The sequence below is a fragment of the Hemitrygon akajei genome, unplaced genomic scaffold, assembly GCF_048418815.1.
Source record: "Hemitrygon akajei unplaced genomic scaffold, sHemAka1.3 Scf000118, whole genome shotgun sequence".
Classification (NCBI taxonomy): Eukaryota; Metazoa; Chordata; class Chondrichthyes; order Myliobatiformes; family Dasyatidae; genus Hemitrygon; species Hemitrygon akajei.
This window is the reverse complement of record NW_027332004.1, coordinates 1,159,089-1,180,203: the sequence shown is the minus strand read 5'-3', so window position 1 is coordinate 1,180,203 and position 21,115 is coordinate 1,159,089. Positions and strand designations below refer to the sequence as shown.

Below are 21,115 nucleotides of genomic sequence, written 5' to 3'. Positions count from 1 at the left end.
CTGTTTTTGGATGATAACATTATGTCCTTCGAACAATTATCTAATAAATATAATTTATCTAAAACCCATTTTTTTAGATATCTACAAGTTAGAAATTTTTTATATAATGAACTAAAGTCTTTTTCGAAAGAATGTCCATTGGACATTACAGAAAGAATTTTAGCTCTTAATCCTTGTCAAAAGGGTCTTGTTGCTATCATTTATAATATGATTATGAATCTACAACCAGATATATCTGAAAAAATTAAGAAGGAATGGCAGGAAGAACTGCATTGCCCTATTTCTACTGAGCAATGGGAAAAAATTTTATTACTGGTAAACTCATCCTCTATATGTGCTAAACATACTCTAATACAATTTAAGGTCGTACACAGAGCTCATATGTCTAAAGATAAACTTGCTCGATTTTACTCGTATGTTAATCCAACCTGTGATAGATGTCATTCTGATATAGCTTCGTTGACTCATATGTTTTGGTCCTGTCCTTGTTTACATAACTATTGGAAAGATATTTTTAATATTATTTCAAGAGTTTTAAATATTAATCTCCAACCACACCCTTTTACTGCAATTTTTGGCCTACCAATGATAGATAATAAGTGTTTATCCGCTTCATTCCAACGAATGATTGCATTTATTACACTAATGGCTAGAAGATCCATTTTACTGAATTGGAAAGAAGCCAATCCTCCAACAGTATTTCAGTGGTTTTCCCAAACTATTTCCTGTTTAAGTTTAGAAAAAATTAGAAGTGTGGTTTTCGATCCTTCAGTTAAATTTGAGGAAACTTGGAGACCATTTATTCAGCATTTTCATATGAATTAAACGGTCTGATCCTGAACCTTATTGTCACTATCCTGAATTGTGTGGATGGAGGTTGGGAGTCATAGGCACTACTGTATATATATAACATTATGCGATTGCCCATGTTGGTTAGTTTTTTTTTCTATTTAGTTGTTGTTTTTTTTTGTTTTGGGGGGGGGGGGGGTTTCTCTTAATCATTTATATTATTATATGAGTTTGAGAGATTCTATGTATGGATCAATATATATTTGAATGTTTATCAATCTATTATGTACTCTCAAATGTCTTGTAACAATATTTTTCTTCTGTTTTTTTTAAAAAAACTAATAAAAAGATTTGAAAAGAAAGAAAGAAAATCAGTTACTTAAAACTAAGAGTCAATTTTATAAATATGGTAATAAATCGGGAAAATTATTAGGTAACCAATTAAAAGTGATTTGGCGAAACTTCAGATTAATGGGGTTTGCAAACGGGAAGGTATTTTGACGGTTGACCATGGTGAATTTAACAAATCTTTTCAAGAATTTTATACCAATTTATACAAATCAGAATTTCCTGATGATTCTACCATAATGTATGAATTTTAAAAGAAATTCAATATTCTGAAATTATCAGTTAATGAACGTTTAGTATTAGTCAGACACATTACTGAAGAGGAAGTAAGCAATTTATTCAATGAATTCTGGTGAAGCACCTGGTTTGGATGGTATACTGCTGAATTTTTCAAATCTTTTTCTGATTTACTTTCTCCTGGTGAGGTAAAAATGTTAAAGATTATTTATAGGTAAATTACCACAATCCTTTTATGAAGCATCTATTTCTTTAATTCCTAAAAATGATAAAGATCTCACTGAATGTGCATCATACAGACCTCTATCTTTGTTGAATGCGGAATCTAAAATCCTTTCTAAAATATTAGCAATTAGATTGAAGAAGATATTGCCACAAATTGTCTCTGAGGATCAGACAGGATTTATTAAAAATCATTATTCACATTTTAATGTTTGGAGGTTAATGAACATTGTATACACAACTTTATCTAAGACTCCAAAATGTGTTATCTTGCTCGACACCGAGAAGGCATTTGATACACTTGAATGGGAATTTTTTTTTTTACTATACTTGATAAATCTAATTTTAACCCAAAATTTATATTTTGGATCCAATTGATATATCATATACCTTTGGCGTCTGTTTCACTAATAATCAGAGATCCCCTTTCTTTAGGCTCTTCCAAGGTACTAGACAAGGCTGTCCTTTGAGCCCCTTACATCAGATATTGGCCTGGAGCCCTTGGCATCGCTATTCGTGATTCACCCAACATATTTGGTGTTACTCATGGGAATGGGACACATGAAGTATCGCTATATGCAGATGACCTGTCACTATATATTTCTAATTCAGAGGAATCCATTCCTGCAGTAATAACACGACTTGCTCAGTTTAGTAGATTTTCTACCTATAAACTGAATCTTAATAAAAGTGTGCTTTATCATTAAATATGCAAGTCTCAATGTATAGACAGTCATCATTTCGATTGGTTGCTGATTATTTTATTTATTTGGGTGTTAAAATTACTAAGAAGCTCAACGATTTATTTAAAGTTAATGTTGACCCTTAATTGATCATGTTAAACAATTGTTTACTAAATAGTCCCCATTGTCCTTACCCTTGATTGGTTACATTAATGCTATTAAGATGATTATTTTACCTAAATTTCTGTATCTATTTTATGCAATATCAATTTTTATCCCTAAATCTTTCTTTTTGATATTATTGATACTAAAATTTCTTCATATATAAGGCAGAATAGAAATTCCTGCCTAAGGAAGAAATATTTACAGAAGTCAAAAAAGGAAGGCGGATCCTAGATTTTATTATTGGGCAATTAATATTCGATATTTAACGTTTTGGACACAAGAGTTGGATGAAACTCCGTGTCCAGGATGGATGAACCTCGAGCGTGAGACTGTACAGGTGTTTTCATTGCCTTTTATTTTAGGGGCTTTTCTCCCCTTTGCACTTACTAAATTGAATAAACAAATGGTAAATCCAATAATTAAACGTACAATAGGAATATGGTTTCAATTTTGTAAATTTTTGGACTGAATAAATATATACTGTCAAGTTCTATTATATCTATTTTTTTTCTTTCAACCATTTAAATTGATCAAGCTTTTCTTTTATGGAAAACGGAAAATTATGCTTTCGTGACTTATTTATGGATGATTGTTTTATGTCTTTTGAACAGTTTTCTAATAAATATAATTTGCCTAGATCACACTTTTTCAGATATTTACAGATTAGAAACTTTTTGAATGTTATTTTACATTCTGTTCCGATATCACATCAAATTGATGTTACGGAAAAAAAAAGTTCAAATCCGTATTGGAAGAGTTTATTATCATTTAGTTATGATTTAATTATGAAAATATGCTTAGATACTTCTGATAAAATTAAGAATGGGTGGGAAAGAGAACTTCAGATACCTTTACCTATACAGAAATGCGAGAAAATTCTTCAACTAGAAAATTCCTTCCACAGTTTGTGTCAGACATGCATTCATACAATTTAAGGTGGTTCATAGGGCTCCTATGACCACTGGTAAGTTAGCTCATTTTTACTGCCATATAAATCCTGTCTGTGATAGAGGTAATTCTGAGGTAGCTTCATTGAAACGTATGTTCTGGTCTTGTCCTCTTCTAAAAATAATATTGGAAATATATATTTGATATTATCTCAGTAGTTCTGCGTATTGATTTACAACCACATCCTATTATTGCAATATTTGGACTACCAGTGATAGACTGTAGTCAACTATCCTCATCAGCTTGTCGTCTAATTGCATTTGTTACATTAATAGCCAGAAGACCCATTTTACTTGAAAGATTCCAATCCCCCTACTACATTGTAAAGTTTTTCCGAAGCCTTAGCATGTCTAAACTTGGAAGAAAAAAAACCGAGTGGTACTGTGGATCCTTCGGTTAAATTTGAAGAGACTCGGAGACCATTTATTCAATATTTTCATATGATGTAAGTTGACCCTTTCCGAATCTTGTGTAATAAGGTTTTGTTCATGTATAGAGGAGCGGAGTTAATGACAAATAATAATTTCAGCCATTGTGATATGACAGCCCAATTTTTGTCTATTTGTTTTTATTTAGTTTAGTGTTTTTTTTCTAGTATAGGGTGTTTTCCCCTTATAGAATATCTTTTTCATGGTTAGTTGCTATGAGATTGGGAGGTTAAACTATATTTGTCATTTGGAATTGGTGTTTTTACATGTTAACCGTTATTAATGTAATCCCGATCTCTTTATATCATTACTATTATTGCTATGCTTATTAAATTTGAAACTTAATAAAAAGATTGAAAAAGAAAAGGAAATTGGCTGCTACCAGCTGGACCAATCACAGTTCTTGTCGTCTGCGTCGCTGCGACGCGTAGTTACATTTTTAGGAATGTACGCGTTAGGCTACGGCATACGGTACAGCCTAGGGTGCAGCGTCGGGTACGCGGCTACGTAGAGCCTACGGCGTAGCCTCGACGGAGAAGAATAATTCAGGCTTCAGTGTGTGGGAAGGGATTCACTTGGTCATCTCAACTACAGAGACACCAGCGAGTTCACACCTGGTAGAGACTGATCACCTGCGCAGACTTTAGGAGGAGATTTTCACAGCCAAATCAACCAAAGGTGCATCATTGAGTTCACACTGTGGAGAGGTTGTTCATCTGCTGTGAATGAGGGAAGCGATCCACTCAGTCATCTAACCTTACGTAACTTTCACTTCAGCTGGCAGTTTAATATACGGGCTGATAGCTCCCAGCCCGGCCAAACTTCAGAAATCTCATTTGGGTGGATGCTGTGTGATGTGTCCCATGTTACAGATCAGTACCCTGAAATTACAAACGATACACAATATGCAATTAAACGATTGAGCTCTATAATTCTGACTTTGACTATAGGGTTAGTAAAGAAAATGAAAAAAAGAAAAAGGGCCGCTCTCTCCATTCATGTCTTCTCATCTCTCCCCAGCAAAAAACCGTGAAAATCTCTCTTCCAGACTCACAAAGAAGAATATTTCTGTCATTGCACAGCCCCACACTGGAAAACCCTATTTCCTCTAGTCGTAACCTAAACATTGCTGCTACAGAGAAACCATTACCTCAGCAGCGAAACATTACAGAGAGGCCGCTACTTCAGCAGTGAAACCTTACAGCGTGTTACACTTGTGACACACTACCGGGTTCACACAGGGGAGAAAGTTTCAATAAGCTGCATGCTGGATATTTGTCCATCAACGTTGCTGAATGCAATTTCGAGAGTGACTGTCGGTGCTGAACTCTGCAATTATTGCTGCTGCTCACCACATCCAGTTCTGCACCCTGGTCACTGGGCATGGGAGGAGTTTCTTCTGCTGCACATTCACCTTTAATGGGCCTAGATCTGTGACAAATAAATCAGTTCTATATTAAACGCTGTCTCCGGTACTTAGTGAATTTATAACACAACTAGTATACAGCAGAGAGTCAACTCAGGCTGGCTGGACACTGCCTGTGATTTTGTTCCACAGCAGATCTTTCAAATCCTCCCCTGTTGTTCACCTCTCACTGTCCCTGTGAATGAGTTCCAAATAGTCACCACTCTATGGGCGAAGAGGTTTCCCTTGAATTCTCTGCAGTGCGAAGAAGTCGAGCTGACTGTAGTTCTGTCTGAGATGTTCTTCGCCCCTCAAATCTCTATGCATCACAAAGAGGAAGTAGTATTCTAAAGCTCAGGTGACAAAACCGTGGCTGATAAGAGAAACCAAAGAAAACATAAAAACCAAAGAGAGGGCATAGAGCAAAAATCACTAGTATGTTGGAGGATTGGGAAGATTTTAAAAACCAACAGAATGCAACTAAAATAATTAAGAAGGAAATGATGGAACACTTAAGTGAGCTAGCCGGTAATATTAAAGAGGATACCAAATGTTTCTTCAGGTAATTGTACTGTAAAAGAAAGGCGGAAGCGGATATCGAACCACTGAAAAGTGATGATGGAGAGGTAGTAATGGGCTGGGGGTGCAAGCTGATGGCAGATGAACTGAATATCTCTCGAAGACCCCGGCAGGAATATGGAAGTACCAGATGTCAGTGGACTGAATGTGTGAAGTTACGTTACTCGGGAGAAGGTTCTTGGGAAACAGAGATGGTCTGAAGGTAAATAGGTTCCCTGGATCAGATGGTATACACCACAGAGATCTGAAAGAGGTGGCTGAAGAGATGTGGAGGCGTTAGCAATGATTTTTCGAGTATCGTTAAGGAAATAAAATCCTAATTTAGTTTTCCCTTCACTACTCCCCCTCTCGCAGTTTCACCTATCACCGACCACTTCTTCTACCCTTTTCACCCCCACACTTCTTCCTCTGACGTCTCATCTTTTCTTCCCCCCAGTCCTGATGAAGGGTCTGGGCCTGAAACGTCGACTGTTTACTATTTCCCATATAAGCTGCCTGGCCTCCTAGGTTCCTCCAGCATTTTGTGTTTGTGTTGCTTGGATTCCCAGCATGCACAGAACGTTGCAGTTGATACAGATAAGAGACAGATAGTTTGGAGTAAAGCTGCAGTCTGCAAAATGACTTCGATAGGTTTGGTGAACGGACAACGAAGTCGTGGATGAAATGTATGGAAATGTACAGTGTATGCAAATGTACGGTCATGTACAATTGTGGAAGGAATAGGGGGTAGAGAAAAAATAAATAAATGGGAGAAAATACAAAAAATCAGAGGTGCATTAGTACTTGGGAATCCTTAAGCAGGAGTCCCTAAAGGTTTGCTTGCAGATTGTGTTGATGAAGGATGACAACTGTAATGTTAGCATATAAGAACAAGGATGTGACACTGTGGCTTTAAAACGCATTGGTCAGATCGCTCTTCGTGTATTGTGAACAGTTTACAACCTGTAAAAACAGATGTGCTCATACTGGAGCGGGTCCGGAGAACATTTACGGGAATGATTCCAGCAACGAAAGGGCTAACGAATGAGGAGTGTTAGATAGCTTTGACCCTGCACTCGCTGGTATAGAAGAAAGAGAGGGGATCTCATTGAAACCTATTAAATATTGAAAGGCCTCGACAGCGTGGCTCTGAAGAAGATGCACACTATACTGTGTGAGTCTGGGACCACAGGTCACAACCTCAATGTATCGGACATCCACTGAGAGCAGAGATGAGGAGGATTTTCTTTAATCAGGGAGTGGTAAATCTTTAGAATTTATTGCCACGGACGGAGTGGAGGCCAAGTCATTGAGTGTATTTTAAATGGATGTTGAAAGATTATGGGGAGAAGGCAGGAGAATGGGGTTGAGAGATAATCAATTGGACAGGAACGAATGGCGGAGGAGACTCGATTGACTGACCAGCCCCTGTCTGATATCTCATGGCTCATGGTCTGAAGAAGAGGCCGGTGAGGTTGCATTAGGGTTAGGATTTTGTTAGGGTATCCACGTCTGGATTATTGTATTCAGTTATAGGAAAGAGGACGCTAAGCTGGAATAAGTGCAGAAAAGATTTACGAGAATGCTGCCGATACTCGAGGCACTGAGTTCTGGAGAGAGGTTGGGCAGGTTGGGACTTCACACCTTGAAGTGCTGGAGATTGAGGTGACATTATGCAGGTGTTCCACACTATGAGTGTACATAAATGGGGAATGTGCGCAGTTGAGTGATCTCGGCCTTTTCTCCTTGGAGCGACTGAGGATGAGAGGTGACCTGATAGACGTGTATAAGATGATGAGAGACATTGATCGTGTGGATAGTCAGAGGCTTTTTCCCAGGGCTGAAATGGTTGCCACAAGAGGACACAGGTTTAAGGTGCTGGGGAGTAGGTACAGAGGAGATGTCAGGGGTAAGTTTTTTACACAGAGAGTGGTGAGTGCGTGGAATGGGCTGCCGGCAACGATGGTGGAGGCGGCTACAATAGGGTCTTTTAAGAAACTACTGGATAGGTACATGGAGCTTAGAAAAATAGAGGGCTATGGGTAAGCCCAGTAATTTCTAATGTCGGGACATGTTCCTCACAATTTTGTGGGCTGAAGGACCTGTATTGTGCTGTACGTTTTATATGTTTACTTTTCTTTTACCCCATTTTTGTGGAATCAACAACCAGAGGGCACCGGTTTAAGGTGAGAGAGGATTGATTTAATAGTGATCCCGGGGGACAATTATTAATCCACTCTCACTTCCGGTTCATTGTTTAACTAACATGATGAGGGCACTGTCAGGTTGGAGGAGCAACAACTCATATTACATCCGGGTAGTTTACAACCTGATGACATGAACATCGACATCTTTAACTTCTACCTCTACCTTTTTTTTCATCAACCCACAGGCCCGTCTCCTCCATTCTGTCTCCACACTTCTCTCTTCCCCACTGCGGATCGTCTCCCTCTGGTTCCTCTTTTACTTCCTTTTGTCCCATGGCCCGCTCTCTTATCGTATCAGATTCCTTCTTTTCAGTCCTTTGCATTTTCCACCTACCACCTCACAGCCTCTCACTTCATCTCCCACCTCGCCCACCCACTCACCTTCACTCTTATCTAGCTTCACCTATCACCTACCAGCTTGGACTCTTTCCACACCCCGCACCATCTTATTCCGGCTTTTCCCACTTCCAGTCCTGATGAAGGGTCTTGGCAGGAAATCTCTGTTTTGCTTTATCCCCTCTATAGAAGCTACCTGACCTCCTGACTTCCTCCAACATTTTGTGTATGTTACTCTGCATCTCCAACATCTGCAGAATCTCACCGGGACAGAGAGCAGAATGCAGAGAGAACATCGGGTCTCACTAATGTCGAGGAGGCCACACCTGGAAAACTGAAAACAGTAGATGACCCCAACAAGCACGATGTTGAAAAGTTGCCTCATATGGAAGGACTGTTTAGGACCCTGACTAGTGGTGAGGAGAGTGGTTTGGGGCATCTCTGGCACTTCATCCACTTGCAGTTGGCTTCCAGCCCCTACACCCCTTCTTATCGCTGTAAACCTCTCCCTTTTGTGGACAACACTGCCACTTGATGGTGATTTACCACAATAACAGGACCCCCTGATTTGTGGACTCCATTGTCACCAGGTGGCGCTCTGTCGCAATAACGCTGAGAGACAGAAATGTGATGCTGCAGCCTGCTGAAATGTTTCTTCAAGATTCAGGGTTGTTTAATTCCATTTCCAGCAGCCACGTGTAAATGAGGTCGACATAATTATTACTCCGGCTCCAATACAACACAAAAACACAATAGTAACAACATATATCCACAGCTTATATACTGTGCACGGATTGATTGTATGTTCATAAAGTGACGCTCGGCATAGGATGCCTGCATATAAGATGACAGACAGGAAATGATAAAGTAGAGGTGTTTGGTGTTGTGGAAGTATGGGTAAGTGGGCAGAGATATTTATCAGCTTTACTGCTTGGGAAAAGGAGCTGTCCCAGAGGCTGGTAGTCCTGGTGAGGACGCTGCGTATCTACCCCCGATGGGAGTGAGACAAATAGTCCATGAGTGTGATGGGTGAAGGTAGATTGTGAAAATTAGGTTGGTGCTTGATCTCAAGAGAGGGAATTTGGAAAATACCAATGAGATGCCTTTTAGATCATCTTGGAATTGTGTAGCCGGCTGGTGGCGTAGTGGCATCAGTGGCGGGAGGTACTGAGTTTGAATCCAGCCGGCACCCATCTGTGCTGGGTTAAGAGCTGGTGATCTCTTTTAAAAAAATCTCACCCGGCAGAAGGCAAATACAACAATGGCAAGCCTTTGCTGTAACTAGCCTAGCACACGATTTCCCAATACGTCAGAGGAAATCGCCTGCTAAGTTGAAAATTCCGGATGTGACCTACCTTCCCTTTGCAATTGTGCCCACTAGGGAAAAGTTAATTCTGGAATGAACCAAATTTGATTGGGGAGCTTTTGGTAAAGGGAGCATGTGGATACAGTGATAATAACATGACTGAATTCACCCTTCACTTTGAGAGGGGAAAGGTAAAACAAGATGCATCATTATTAGTGGAGTGAGGGGAACTACGGAGGCACTGGAGAAGAGCTTAGCAAAGTTGATTGGAAGGGGACACTAGCAGGGATGATGGCAGAATAGCAATGGCTGGAGTTGCTCCACTTGACAGCCTCAGGGTTGAAGAGAAACAAATCATGTTCCACCTACGTAGCTCCAACCTGAAGGCATGAATATCGATTTCTCCTTCCAGTAAAAAAAATCACAGCCCATTGCCTTTCCTTCTACTTACTCCCGAATAACGTAACTTTACACATTCTGACCACTGACATTTGAGACTTTCATATTCCTGCCAGTGCCTTCCACAGATAAGAGTGAGTACAATACTTATTCAGTTCATCAGCCATCACCTTTCACCCTCACCCCATTATTCCCTCTCCAGCATCATTCTCCAGTGGTTTGATATCCATTTCTGTCTCTCTTTTACACAATATGTACCTGAAATTAAAAATGGTATCCTCTTTAATATTACTGGCTAGCTAATCTATTCCTTCTTAATGGTTTTGGTTGCATTCTGTTCATTTTTAGAACTTTCCAATTCTCTAACTGCCTAGTAATTTTTGTTCTGTGCCCTATTTGGTCTTTATGTTGTCTTTGGTTTCTCTTAGCAGCTACGGTTTTGTCACCTTACCTTTAGAATACTACTTCCTCTTTGTGATGTGTATATCCCGTCACTTCCAGATTGCTTCCAGAAATTCCAGCCATTGCTGCTCTGTTTTCATCCCTGCCCGTGTTCTTTCCAAATCAATTTTGACCAATTTTTCTCTCAGGCCTCTCTAATTCTCTTTTTATTCATATCTGACTTTAGTTTCTCCTTCTCTAATGTCGGGGTGAATTTGATCAGATTAAGATCACTTGTCCCGAAGGGTTCCTTGAACTCATGTGACCTAATTAATTCCGGTTCATTACAACACCCAATCCAGAATAGCTGATCCCCAAGTGGGCTCAACCACGAGCTGCTCTAAAAAAAAAGCATCTTGTAGGCATTCTAGGAATTCCTCCTCTTGAGACCAACACCATCCTGATTTTCCTAATCACCTGCATGGCAATCCCCCATGACTATTGTAACATTGCCCGTTTGGCACTCATTTTCTATCTCTCATTGTAATTTGTGGACCATATACTTACTACTGTTTTGGGGTCACTATACAATTCCCATCAAGGATTTTTTTTGTACATTTGCTGTTCCTTAATTCTACCCACAGATTCCACACTGCCCAACCCTATGCCACCTTTTATCTAATGATTTTATTTAATATTTTACCAACAGAGCCACACAACCCCACGGCCGGCTTGTTATTTCACTAAACATATAAAGATCTGGGAAACAGGAAGACCTGCAGATGCAAGAAATCGAGAGAAATTCACACAAAGTGCTGGAGAAGCTCAGCAGGTCAGGCAGCATCTATGGATGGGAATCAACATTTCCGGCCATGACCCTTCACCGGGACTCTTGATAACCACGTATCTGGAAAATCAACAAGCAAAAGCAACAGAAAGTAGTGCAATATTGGGAAAACCTTTGACAAAATTTATTTCAAGGCTTTAAAAAACTGCCAAACAGAGCTCAATAGTTAACAATTACAACAAAGGCAATAAACACTTCCATCAATACCGACATTGACTTTTTCTAATGAAAATATCTTAGTCCCATTTCAATCAGTAAAATTTACAAAGATAAGTAAGAACTGAAAGGACAAGATTAGAAAAGACTATTTACACTCAAACCCACTGAGATTAACACTACCTTGGGCAGAAGGAGGAAGAGCACATGAGAAAAAAATCACATAAGACCATAAGACAAAGGAGCAGATTCGGCCATTTGGCCCATCGAGTCTGCTCCACCATTTCATCATGAGTGGATCCAATCTGCCCTTTAGTCCCATTCCCCCACCTTCTCACCATAACCTTTGATGACTTGACTACTCAGATACCTATCAATCTCTGCCTTAAACACACCCAATGACTTGGCCTCCACTGCTGCCCGTGGCAACAAATTCCACAGATTCACCACCCTCTGACTCAAAAATTCTCTTCGCATCTCTGTTCTGAATGGGCGCCCTGTAAACCTTAAGTCATGCCCTCTTGTATTAGACTCCCTCAGTCACTCTTGAAATTGCATTCATCAACGGGGATGGACAAATATCCAGCCTACAGGTTATTGAGACTTTCCCCCCAGTGTGAACCCAGTCGTGTGTTACAAGGTTAGATGACTGAGTGAATGCCTTCCCATATTCACAGCAGGTGAACGGCCTCTCCCCAGGGGAACACAATGATGCAGCCTTGGTGGAGAGGGTTGAGAGAATCTCTTCCCAAAGTTTGAGCGGACGATCGGCCTCTAAGTGGTGTGAACTCCCTGGTGTTTTAATAGATGACATGATCGTGTGAATGCCTTCCCACATTCACAGGTCTACGGCTTCTCCCGAGTAGAACTCACTTGTGTGCCAGCAGATTAGATGACAGAGTGAATCCCTTCTCACAATCTGAGCGGGTGAAATCCCTCTCTGCAGTGTGAACTGACTGGTGAGTCACTAGTTGAGATGATTTGGTGACTCCCTTTCCACAGTCTGAGTAGGTGAACAGCTTCTCCCCAGTGTGAACCCGCTGGTGACTCTGTAGGTTAGATGACTGAGTGAATCTCTTCCCACAGTCTGAGCAGGTGAACAGCTTCTCCCCAGTGTGAACTTGCTGGTGTCTCTGTAGGTTAGATGACTGAGTGAATCTCTTCCCACAGACTGAACAGGTGAAGTCCCTCACTGCAGTGTGAACTGACTGGTGAGTCAGTAGGTGAGATGATGTGGAGAATCTCTTCCCACAGTCTGAGCCACACAACCCCATCAGTTCCAATATCCAGATCACTGACAAACCATGTGAGAAGTAGCGGACCGTATACTGACCCCTGAAGACCACAAGTCACTGCTGGCCAACCAGAAAAGGCCCCTTTTATTCCCACTTGCTGCCTCTTGGCTGTCAGCCTTCCTCTATCCATGCCAGTATTACTTCGGATTTTTATCCTGTTAAGCAGTTTCATGTGTGACACCTTATCAGATGCCTTCTGAAAATCCAAGTAAATGATATCCACCGCCTCTCGTTTGTCCATCCTGCTTATGACTTCCTCGAAGATCTGTAACAGACTTGTCAGGCAAGATTTCCCTGTACAGAACCTATGCTGGCTTTGACTTATTATATCATTAGTCTCCTAGTACCCCAAAACCTCATCTGTTATCAAGTGATTCTTGACGTGTCATGACCAATGCATCTGTTATCTCTCCAGCAACCTCTCTCAGGACTCTGGGATGTAGTCCATCTGGTCCAGGTGACTTATCCACTTTAAGAACCTGAGTTGGCCTAGCACGTTTTCCTTTGTAATAGCAATGGCACTCACTCCTGCTCCCTGACACTCACGGATCTCTGGCACACTGGTAGTGTCTTCCACAGACAAGACGGATGCAAAGTACCTATCAAATTCATCTACCATCTCTTCCCCATTTGTACCCCATGAGCATCATTTTCCAGTGGTCCAATATCAACTCTCGCCTCCCTTTCGTATATTTTATAACTGGTTTATATTATTGTATAGTTTGCTGTCATATTTCACCTTTCCGCTTACAGCTTTTATTTTAAATTTGCCTGTTGTTGGATGTTAAAAGGTACCCAATTATCCAACCTACTACTCACTTTTGCTACCTTATATGCTTTTATACAGTCCTTAACTTCCTTTGTCAGCCACGACAGCCTAGCCCCGCTGTTTGAGAACTACGTCTGTGGGACATATCTATCCTGCACATTATGAACTATTCCCAGAAACGTCAGCCATTTATGCTCTGGCGTCTTCTCCACCTGCATCCTCCAATCCACCTGGTGAATCACCTTTCTCACGCCTCTGTAATTCCCTTTCATTCCTTTGTGATACTACACATGTGACCTGTGCTTCTCCCTCACAAATTGCAGTAGGAATTCAATCATATTATGATCACTGCCTTCTAATGGTTCATTTACATTAACCTCCATAATAAGATCTGGGTTATTACACAACACCCAATGTAAGATAGCAGTTCCCCGAGTAGGCTCAACCATCAGCTGCTCTAAAAAGCCATTTCGTTTGCATTCAATACATCCCCTCTTTTGCGATCTCACGCCAATCTGACTTTCCCAATCCTCCTGCAGATTGAAGTCACCCACTACAGCTGTGTCATTAAATTTATTACATAAATGCCAAACATTCAGCTGTACCTGGGGCAGAAGTGAGGATACATGCTTTTACCAAGGAGAGAAGGTTTTTTTGAAGCTGAAAGGCCTGAAGGTAGATAAGACACCGCAGAGTTCAGAAAGAGGTAGCTGAAGAGATTGTGAAGGCATTAGAGTCATAAAACACTACAACACAGGAAAATGCCATTCGGCCAGTCTAGTCCGTGCTAAAGCATTAATCTTCCGAGTTCCAACAACTTCCACCTGGACCATAGCCCTCCATATGCTTCTCATCCAGTGACCTAAGCAAACTTCTCTTAAAGATGACAATCGTCCCTGCCACTTGCTCTGGCAGCTTGGTGCACACTCTCCCCGCCTCTGAATGAAGAAGTTCCCCCCTTAGTTTTCTCTTCAAGTGATGAGTAATGATCTATCAGAAATCACTAGATTTTGGAACGGTTCTGGTGGACCAGAAATTTGCAAATGTCACTCCACTCTTTAAGAAGAGAGGGGGCACAAGAAAGAAAATTATTGGACAGTTAGTCTGACCTTAGTGGTCAGGAAGATGTTAGAGTGTACTAAGAGTGTGTTTTTTGGGTACTGTAATTGGGGAAACATGATGAAGTAGGCCAAAGTCAGCCGGATTCTTTCGAGGAAATCTTGACTGACAAAGCTCTTGGAATACTTTGCGGAAATAACAGGCAAGATAGATAAAGCAGAGGCAGTGTATGTCGTTTGCTTGGATTTTCAGATGATCTTCAACAAGGTACCCCATGCAAGGCTTATTGAGAAAGTAAGGAGGCCTGGGATCCAAGGGCACATTGCTTTGTGCATCCAGAACTGGCTCGCTCACAGAAGACAAAGAGTGGTTGTAGACTGGTCATATTCTGCATGGAGGTCGGTGACCAGTGGTCTGCCTCAGGGATCGGTTCTGGGACCCCTACCCTTCGTGACTTTTATAAATGACCTGGATGAGGAAGTGGAGGTACGGGTTAGTAAATTTGCTGATGACACAAAGGTTGGGTTAGGTTGCGGGGAGATATTGATAGTCTGCAAACCTGGGCTGAGAAATGGCAAATGAAGTTCAACCCAAAGAAGTGTGATGTGGTTCATTTTCTTCGGTCAAATATGATAGAATATAGTATTAATGGTAAGCCTCTTGGCAGTGGAGGAACAGAGGGATCTTGGGGACGGAGTCCATAGGACGCTCAAAGCTGCTATGTAGGTTGGCTCTGTGGTTAAGAAGCCATACTGTGCATTGGCCTTAATCAACTGCAGGCTTGAGTTTAAAAGCCGAGGTGTAATGTTGCAGCTATATAGGACTTTGGTCAGACCCCACTTGGAGTACTCTGCTCAGTTCTGGTCGCCAAACTACAGGAAGGATGTGGAAGCCATAGAAAGGGTGCTGAGGAGATTTACGAGGATGTTGTTTGGATAGGGGAGCATGCCTTTTGAGAATAGGTTGAGTGAACTTAGTCTTTTCTCCTTGGAGTGATGGAGGATGAGAGGGGACCTGATAGAGGTGTACAAGAAAATGAGACATTGATCGTGTGGATAGTCAGAGGCTTTCCCACCTATCGTGGTGGAGGCGGACACGATAGGGTCTTTTAAGAGACTCCTGGATAGGTACACGGAGCTGAGAAAAATAGAGAACTGTAGGTAACCCTTGGCATTTCTAGAGCAAGGACATGTTCGGCATCGCTTTGTGAGCCAAAGGGCCTGTAACGTGCTGCAGGGTTTCTATGTTTCTAAGGTGCTGCACGTGAGGCTGCTGAACAGGATCACAGCTCATGGAATTACAGGAAAGAAACCTGTACTGACAAGGGAGAAAGAGTCATAATAATGTGGGCAATTCTGTTTTGCTGTCGGTAACTAATGCTGTTCTGCAGGGGTCAGTATTGAGACCGCATCGTTTCACGTTAAATCTGAATGATATGTATGACGGAATTGATACCTTGGTGACGAACATTGCAGTTGATACAAAGATAGGTAGGGGACAGGTAGTTTAGAGCAAAGCGGGAGTCTGCAGAAGGACTTCGATAGGTCTGGAGAATGCCAGCAAAGTAGCAGTTGAAATGCAGTGTATGCAAGTCATGTACATTTGGTAGAAGTAATTGGGCGTAGAAAAAAAATAAATGGGAGAAACTTGAAAAAATTAGAGGTGCATAAGTGCTTGTGAGTCCTTGAGCAAGAGGCCCTAAAGGTTTGCTTGCAGATTGAGTTGATTAAGGATGACAACTGTAATGTTAGCAATATAAGAGCAAGGATGTGATACTATAGCTTTATAACGCATTGGGCAGATCACTGTTGGTGTATGGTGAGCAGATTCCGACCTGTACTTCCGACTTATTATCTGAGCAAAAGATGTGCTCGTATTGGAGTGGGTCCAGAGAAGTTTCAAAGAATGATTCCAGGAAGACCAAGAGTGGATGACCTGGATGAGGAAGTACGCGGGAAGGGATTCACTCAGTCATCCAACCTACAGAAATTTATCAATATCTACTGCTGCTGATTTCCACACACAAATAAATCAAAAGGGATATGCCCAATGAAATAGATAATTAATCGATCAATAGCCCCCAAACAACACGGCCCAGCCCGGCACATAACAGGGGACTTTACATCTCACAACACTGGATTCAGTAATGACACCCGTGATAAATGTTGTTGTCCCTCTGAAATCATAAGAAACGCACATTAAGGTACATTTAAATGCGAGCGCATCCCACAGGTGACATCACACAGACCACCCTCGTGCCTGACGTCACGCATGGGCTTCCCACCCCGGGATCTGCCCTTACCTGCACAGCGTCTTACGTCATCCATGCGCTGCTGAGCTTGGGCTTTATCAGTTTAATAGCTGGGCTAATAATCGCGTGACCAGCCCTCCCCCACCGCTGTCAACAGAGGATTCAGAAGCTGCGCTATTCCCATTGGTGCAAAGCGATGTCAATCACTTGTTACCACCAGTCGCAGAGGTGGACAAGTCCAGAGGGCGTTATCCCCGCTGAGTTCGCCTCCGGCTCCGGCCTCAAACTCCACATCACAGCGGAGTAAATGTCCGTTTTTTGATTTATTTCCATTTCCCTCCAAGGGAAGTTGGGGCTTTTGTGAAGCGTCTTCTGCGGCCGGAGTCTGATGTGTCGCCGAGAGGTTGGAGGAGACCGCTCGGCCCGTCGGTATGATGCTAGTTCCCTGGGGAGGGAGCGGAGGGATTTTATTGAAAGGAAAACGATGGTGTGAGAGGGGGCGGACAGGATGTTTGTCCCGGTGGAAATCTGTGGAAATGTCTGAGCCCACGATGGTGGTGAGCAGAGGGATTCACATTGGGGGGGGGGGGGGAAACACCGGCAGACAGTTGACCTGCAAGTGGGGCCAATGACAGGGGTAGGAGGTGAGTGGTTGGGGCAACACGGGGCTGCGGAAGATGGACATTTTTTGCACAGAGGTTTAACAAAGTGGTTAGAGAGTATTTGTTATAGAGAGTGCAATGAAGTTTCAATAGACTGATCCCTGAAATGGTTGGGTCATCATATAAAGAAAAATCAAATGTGATAACCCTTTCATTTAGAGAATCGAGGACGGAGAGGTGAACACATTGAAATGCACATCATTACCGGTTGAAACAGGGATCCCAGTCTCTGAAAAAGGGGGTGGATGCCTGTATTTTATAATAAAACCCCTATTGGTTTAACTTTACCTCCTCTCCCAGTTTTATGCTTGCCCTGGTCCTTCACACCCCCTTACCTGCTTAAGATTCAGCCCAGTAGCAACAGTCAGCAATTCATTCTATTTGGCTTTTTCTGATGCCTCAGAGGTTGGCGCTTCCAGAAATTTATAAATGTCCATTGCTGCTGATTTCCACACACAAATAAATCAAAAGGGATTTCCCCAATCAAATCGATAATTCATCGATCAATAGCCCCCAAATTTGTTCATATCCCAGACGCACGCCCCAAATTTTTTATGAACCATCATGCTTTAGAAACAAACCAGCAGCAATAGACTACACCTGGAGTCTGGTTTTGATGTTAAATCTATCTTTATTAGAATCTACTTGTAATCTTGCAACTTAAACAAGATAAACAGAAGTTAACAGTGTTAAGTTTATAAATGTGTGTAAATGTAACTCCCAAACTATTGAGCTTGGGGGAAACAAGGCTTGGAGTCTTGAGATGGTAAAGTATGAAAGTTCAGTTCAACCACAGAATAGGTGATGAGAGAGAGATTTGTAATCCAGGGTAAATGGCGAGAGCATGCAAATATGTAGAATTCCACAGGTTCTACGGTGGTAAAACGAGAGAACAGTCGCTGTAGATTTTATCCATCATTGTTCCAAATCCACATACAAATTCTCACCGAAAGTGACTTGTCATAAGGTGTATCGTCTTCAAGTGAACTACCACACCACAACCAGGCAAGGGTTAACACATAAGGGGTCTCCACAGGATACACCAAATCAGATCCACTCCTATGGATCAAACAAGGTGACAACCACACATTCGATGTACGGTGAATCGATAATTAACCCACCCTTGTGGGCAAAGGAAAGTTCCAAACAGTGACCCTTGGCCACTAGTTCCCTGGTTTCAATCCTTCCATTTTTCCTCCTTCATCTCTATCTGTCTCTGAGTGTCTGTGTCCTCGGTTAAATCTAAACAAGCTGCGAGCGATGTAAACAAGCTGCAAGTCAGACTGATTCACCTTCTTAATCTCTCTCTCTTAAAATGACAGTCCACAGCAAACGAAACCCAAGGATTCATAACAACGGCCAGTCCCCACTGTGAACTGACTCATATGCCAGTAGTTGTGATGACTGAGTGAATCCTATCCCACAGTCTAAGCAGGTGAATGGCTTCTCCCCAGTGTGAACTCGCTGATGATTCTGTAGGTTGGATGACTGAGTGAATCCCTTCCCACAGACTGAGCAGGTGAATGGCCTCTCCCCAGTGTGAACTCGCTGATGATTCTGTAGGTTGGATGACTGAGTGAATCCCTTCCCACAGACTGAGCAGGTGAATGGCCTCTCCCCAGTGTGAACTCGCTGGTGTCTCTGTAGGTGGGATGACAGTATGAATCCCTTCCCACAGACTGAGCAGGTGAATGGCTTCTCCCCAGTGTGAACTAGCTGATGTACCAGTAGGTTGGCTGACTGAGTGAAGCCCTTCCCACAATCTGAGCAGGTGAATGGCCTCTCCCCAGTGTGAACTCGCTGATGTACCAGTAGGCTGGATGACTGAGTGAATCCCTTCCCACATTCTGAGCAGGTGAATGGCTTCTCCCCAGTGTGAACTCGCTGATGACTCTGTAGGTGGGATGACAGTATGAATCCCTTCCCACATTCTGAGCATGTGAATGGCTTCTCCCCAGTGTGAACTCGCAGATGTACCAGTAGGTTGGATGACTGAGTGAAGCCCTTCCCACAGTCTGGGCAGGTGAATGGCCTCTCCCCAGTGTGAACTCGCTGATGTACCAGTAGGTTGGATGACCGGGTGAATCCCTTCCCACAGACTGAGCAGGTGAATGGCTTCTCCCCAGTGTGAACTCGCTGATGAATCTGTAGGTTGGATGACTGAGTGAATCCCTTCCCACAGACTGAGCAGGTGAATGGCCTCTCCCCAGTGTGAACTCGCTGATGTTCCAGTAGGGTGGATGACTGAGTGAATCCCTTCCCGTAGACTGTGCAGGTGAATGGCTGCCCCCTGGTGTGAACACGTTGTTGTGCCATTAGGTCAGATGACCGAGAGAATCGCTTCCCCGAAATTCAGCAGATGACCAGCCTCTGCCCAGTGTAGTGTGATCTGACTGGTGTGTCCACAGGTGGGAAGACAGACTGAATCCTTTCTCACACACAGAACAGATGAATGGCCTTGCCCAGTGTGATCTTGCTGATGTACCTTCAGTTGAAATGACCGAGTGAATCCATTCCCACTGTCTGAGCAGGTGAACGGCCTTTCTCCTGTGTAAAATGCCGGGCTTGCTAGTTGTTCAAATGAACAAGTGAATCCCTCCCCACAGTCTGAGCAGGAAGGATGGCAATTGAATCCCTCGCTCCACTTCTTAAATATCCAGACAGAGACATCAAAACTGGCGTGCCGTGTTTGAGATTCCTGGAGACGAATTCCTTCTCATTTTTAACCTGTAAAAGATTTACAAAATCCATCAATGGATGTAGGACAACATTTCAGATGAGATTACTTGAGTTGCCAAGGTTTGATTTGGTATCGCACTGTTACAGTGAAGTTAAACCCAAGTTGGAAGAGAAATCATCTCCTGACTGGGCAGAGTGCTGCTATCTGGAATGACCATCAATCCCCATATGTGTTTCAAGTTCCAACTCCTTAAAGTGCAGGGTTACAAGCTGCAGCTGGATGCATTTCTTGTAAGTGAGGGCATCAGGGACACTACAGGTCTCCCCATCTTCCCTCCAATACCCCCTCTAATTTGTAATAACCAGTGTGTACATAAGTCTTGCACTGTGCATTTTTTTTACCAAGTGACAAGATGTGCACAGTGATTTTTTTATAGAGAGGTATTCATTTTCACAGTGAGCAAATCACTGTCAACAGGAACTTTGATCTCCTCTGGGTTCGATCCAGTTCATCTGCACACTCACACAACCTATGTAGCTGGCCTGTAATGAGTAATGAAGGATTTTCTCACCAAGGTTTTTGCATATTGTCCATATGTGGTTTACTTGCTAAGTTACGCTTTAAAAAGTCAGATTTCCAAACATCACTTCACTTCTTCCCACTTGCAAATTCTCCAGCAACTTTTGCAACACCAGAATACACACAAGTATCACCAGTTTCTATATTCCCCTGAAGCCTCCCCCAATGACTGACAGTGGTGAACTCAGTGATGGCAATTCCAATGAATATGAAGGGAAGGGCAGTAGTCTGTCTCACTGGAGTCTGGCACATGTGTAATGTGAAAGCTATTTGCTGCCCAGGGCAAAGGTGTTTGATATCATTATGTACTCAGAGAGAATGGGTCAAAACATGCTCTCACGGGTAGAAAAGTCCAGAACAAGAGGAGGTAGAACAAGCAACAGACACAAAATGCTGGAGAAACTC

General features: G+C 42.4%; 2 protein-coding genes across 5 annotated transcripts in view; one reads left to right on the top strand and one right to left on the bottom strand.

Annotated features, from left to right (window-relative positions):
* LOC140723535 (NACHT, LRR and PYD domains-containing protein 3-like) overlaps positions 1-21,115 on the top strand; it is a 488,497-nt gene that overhangs the window by 304,832 nt on the left and 162,550 nt on the right. The window lies entirely within an intron of this gene.
* The window catches only part of LOC140723552 (uncharacterized), a 44,595-nt gene continuing 35,051 nt past the window's right edge, over positions 11,572-21,115 (bottom strand). The window contains exons 7-9 of the mRNA XM_073038126.1: positions 18,812-20,178; positions 17,004-17,226; positions 11,572-12,764 (exon numbers count right to left, since the gene is read on the bottom strand). Of these exons, the coding sequence (XP_072894227.1) occupies positions 12,285-12,764; positions 17,004-17,226; positions 18,812-19,767 (1,659 nt within the window). The 5' untranslated portion in view covers positions 19,768-20,178 and the 3' untranslated portion in view covers positions 11,572-12,284. The remainder of the gene's footprint in view (positions 12,765-17,003; positions 17,227-18,811; positions 20,179-21,115) is intronic.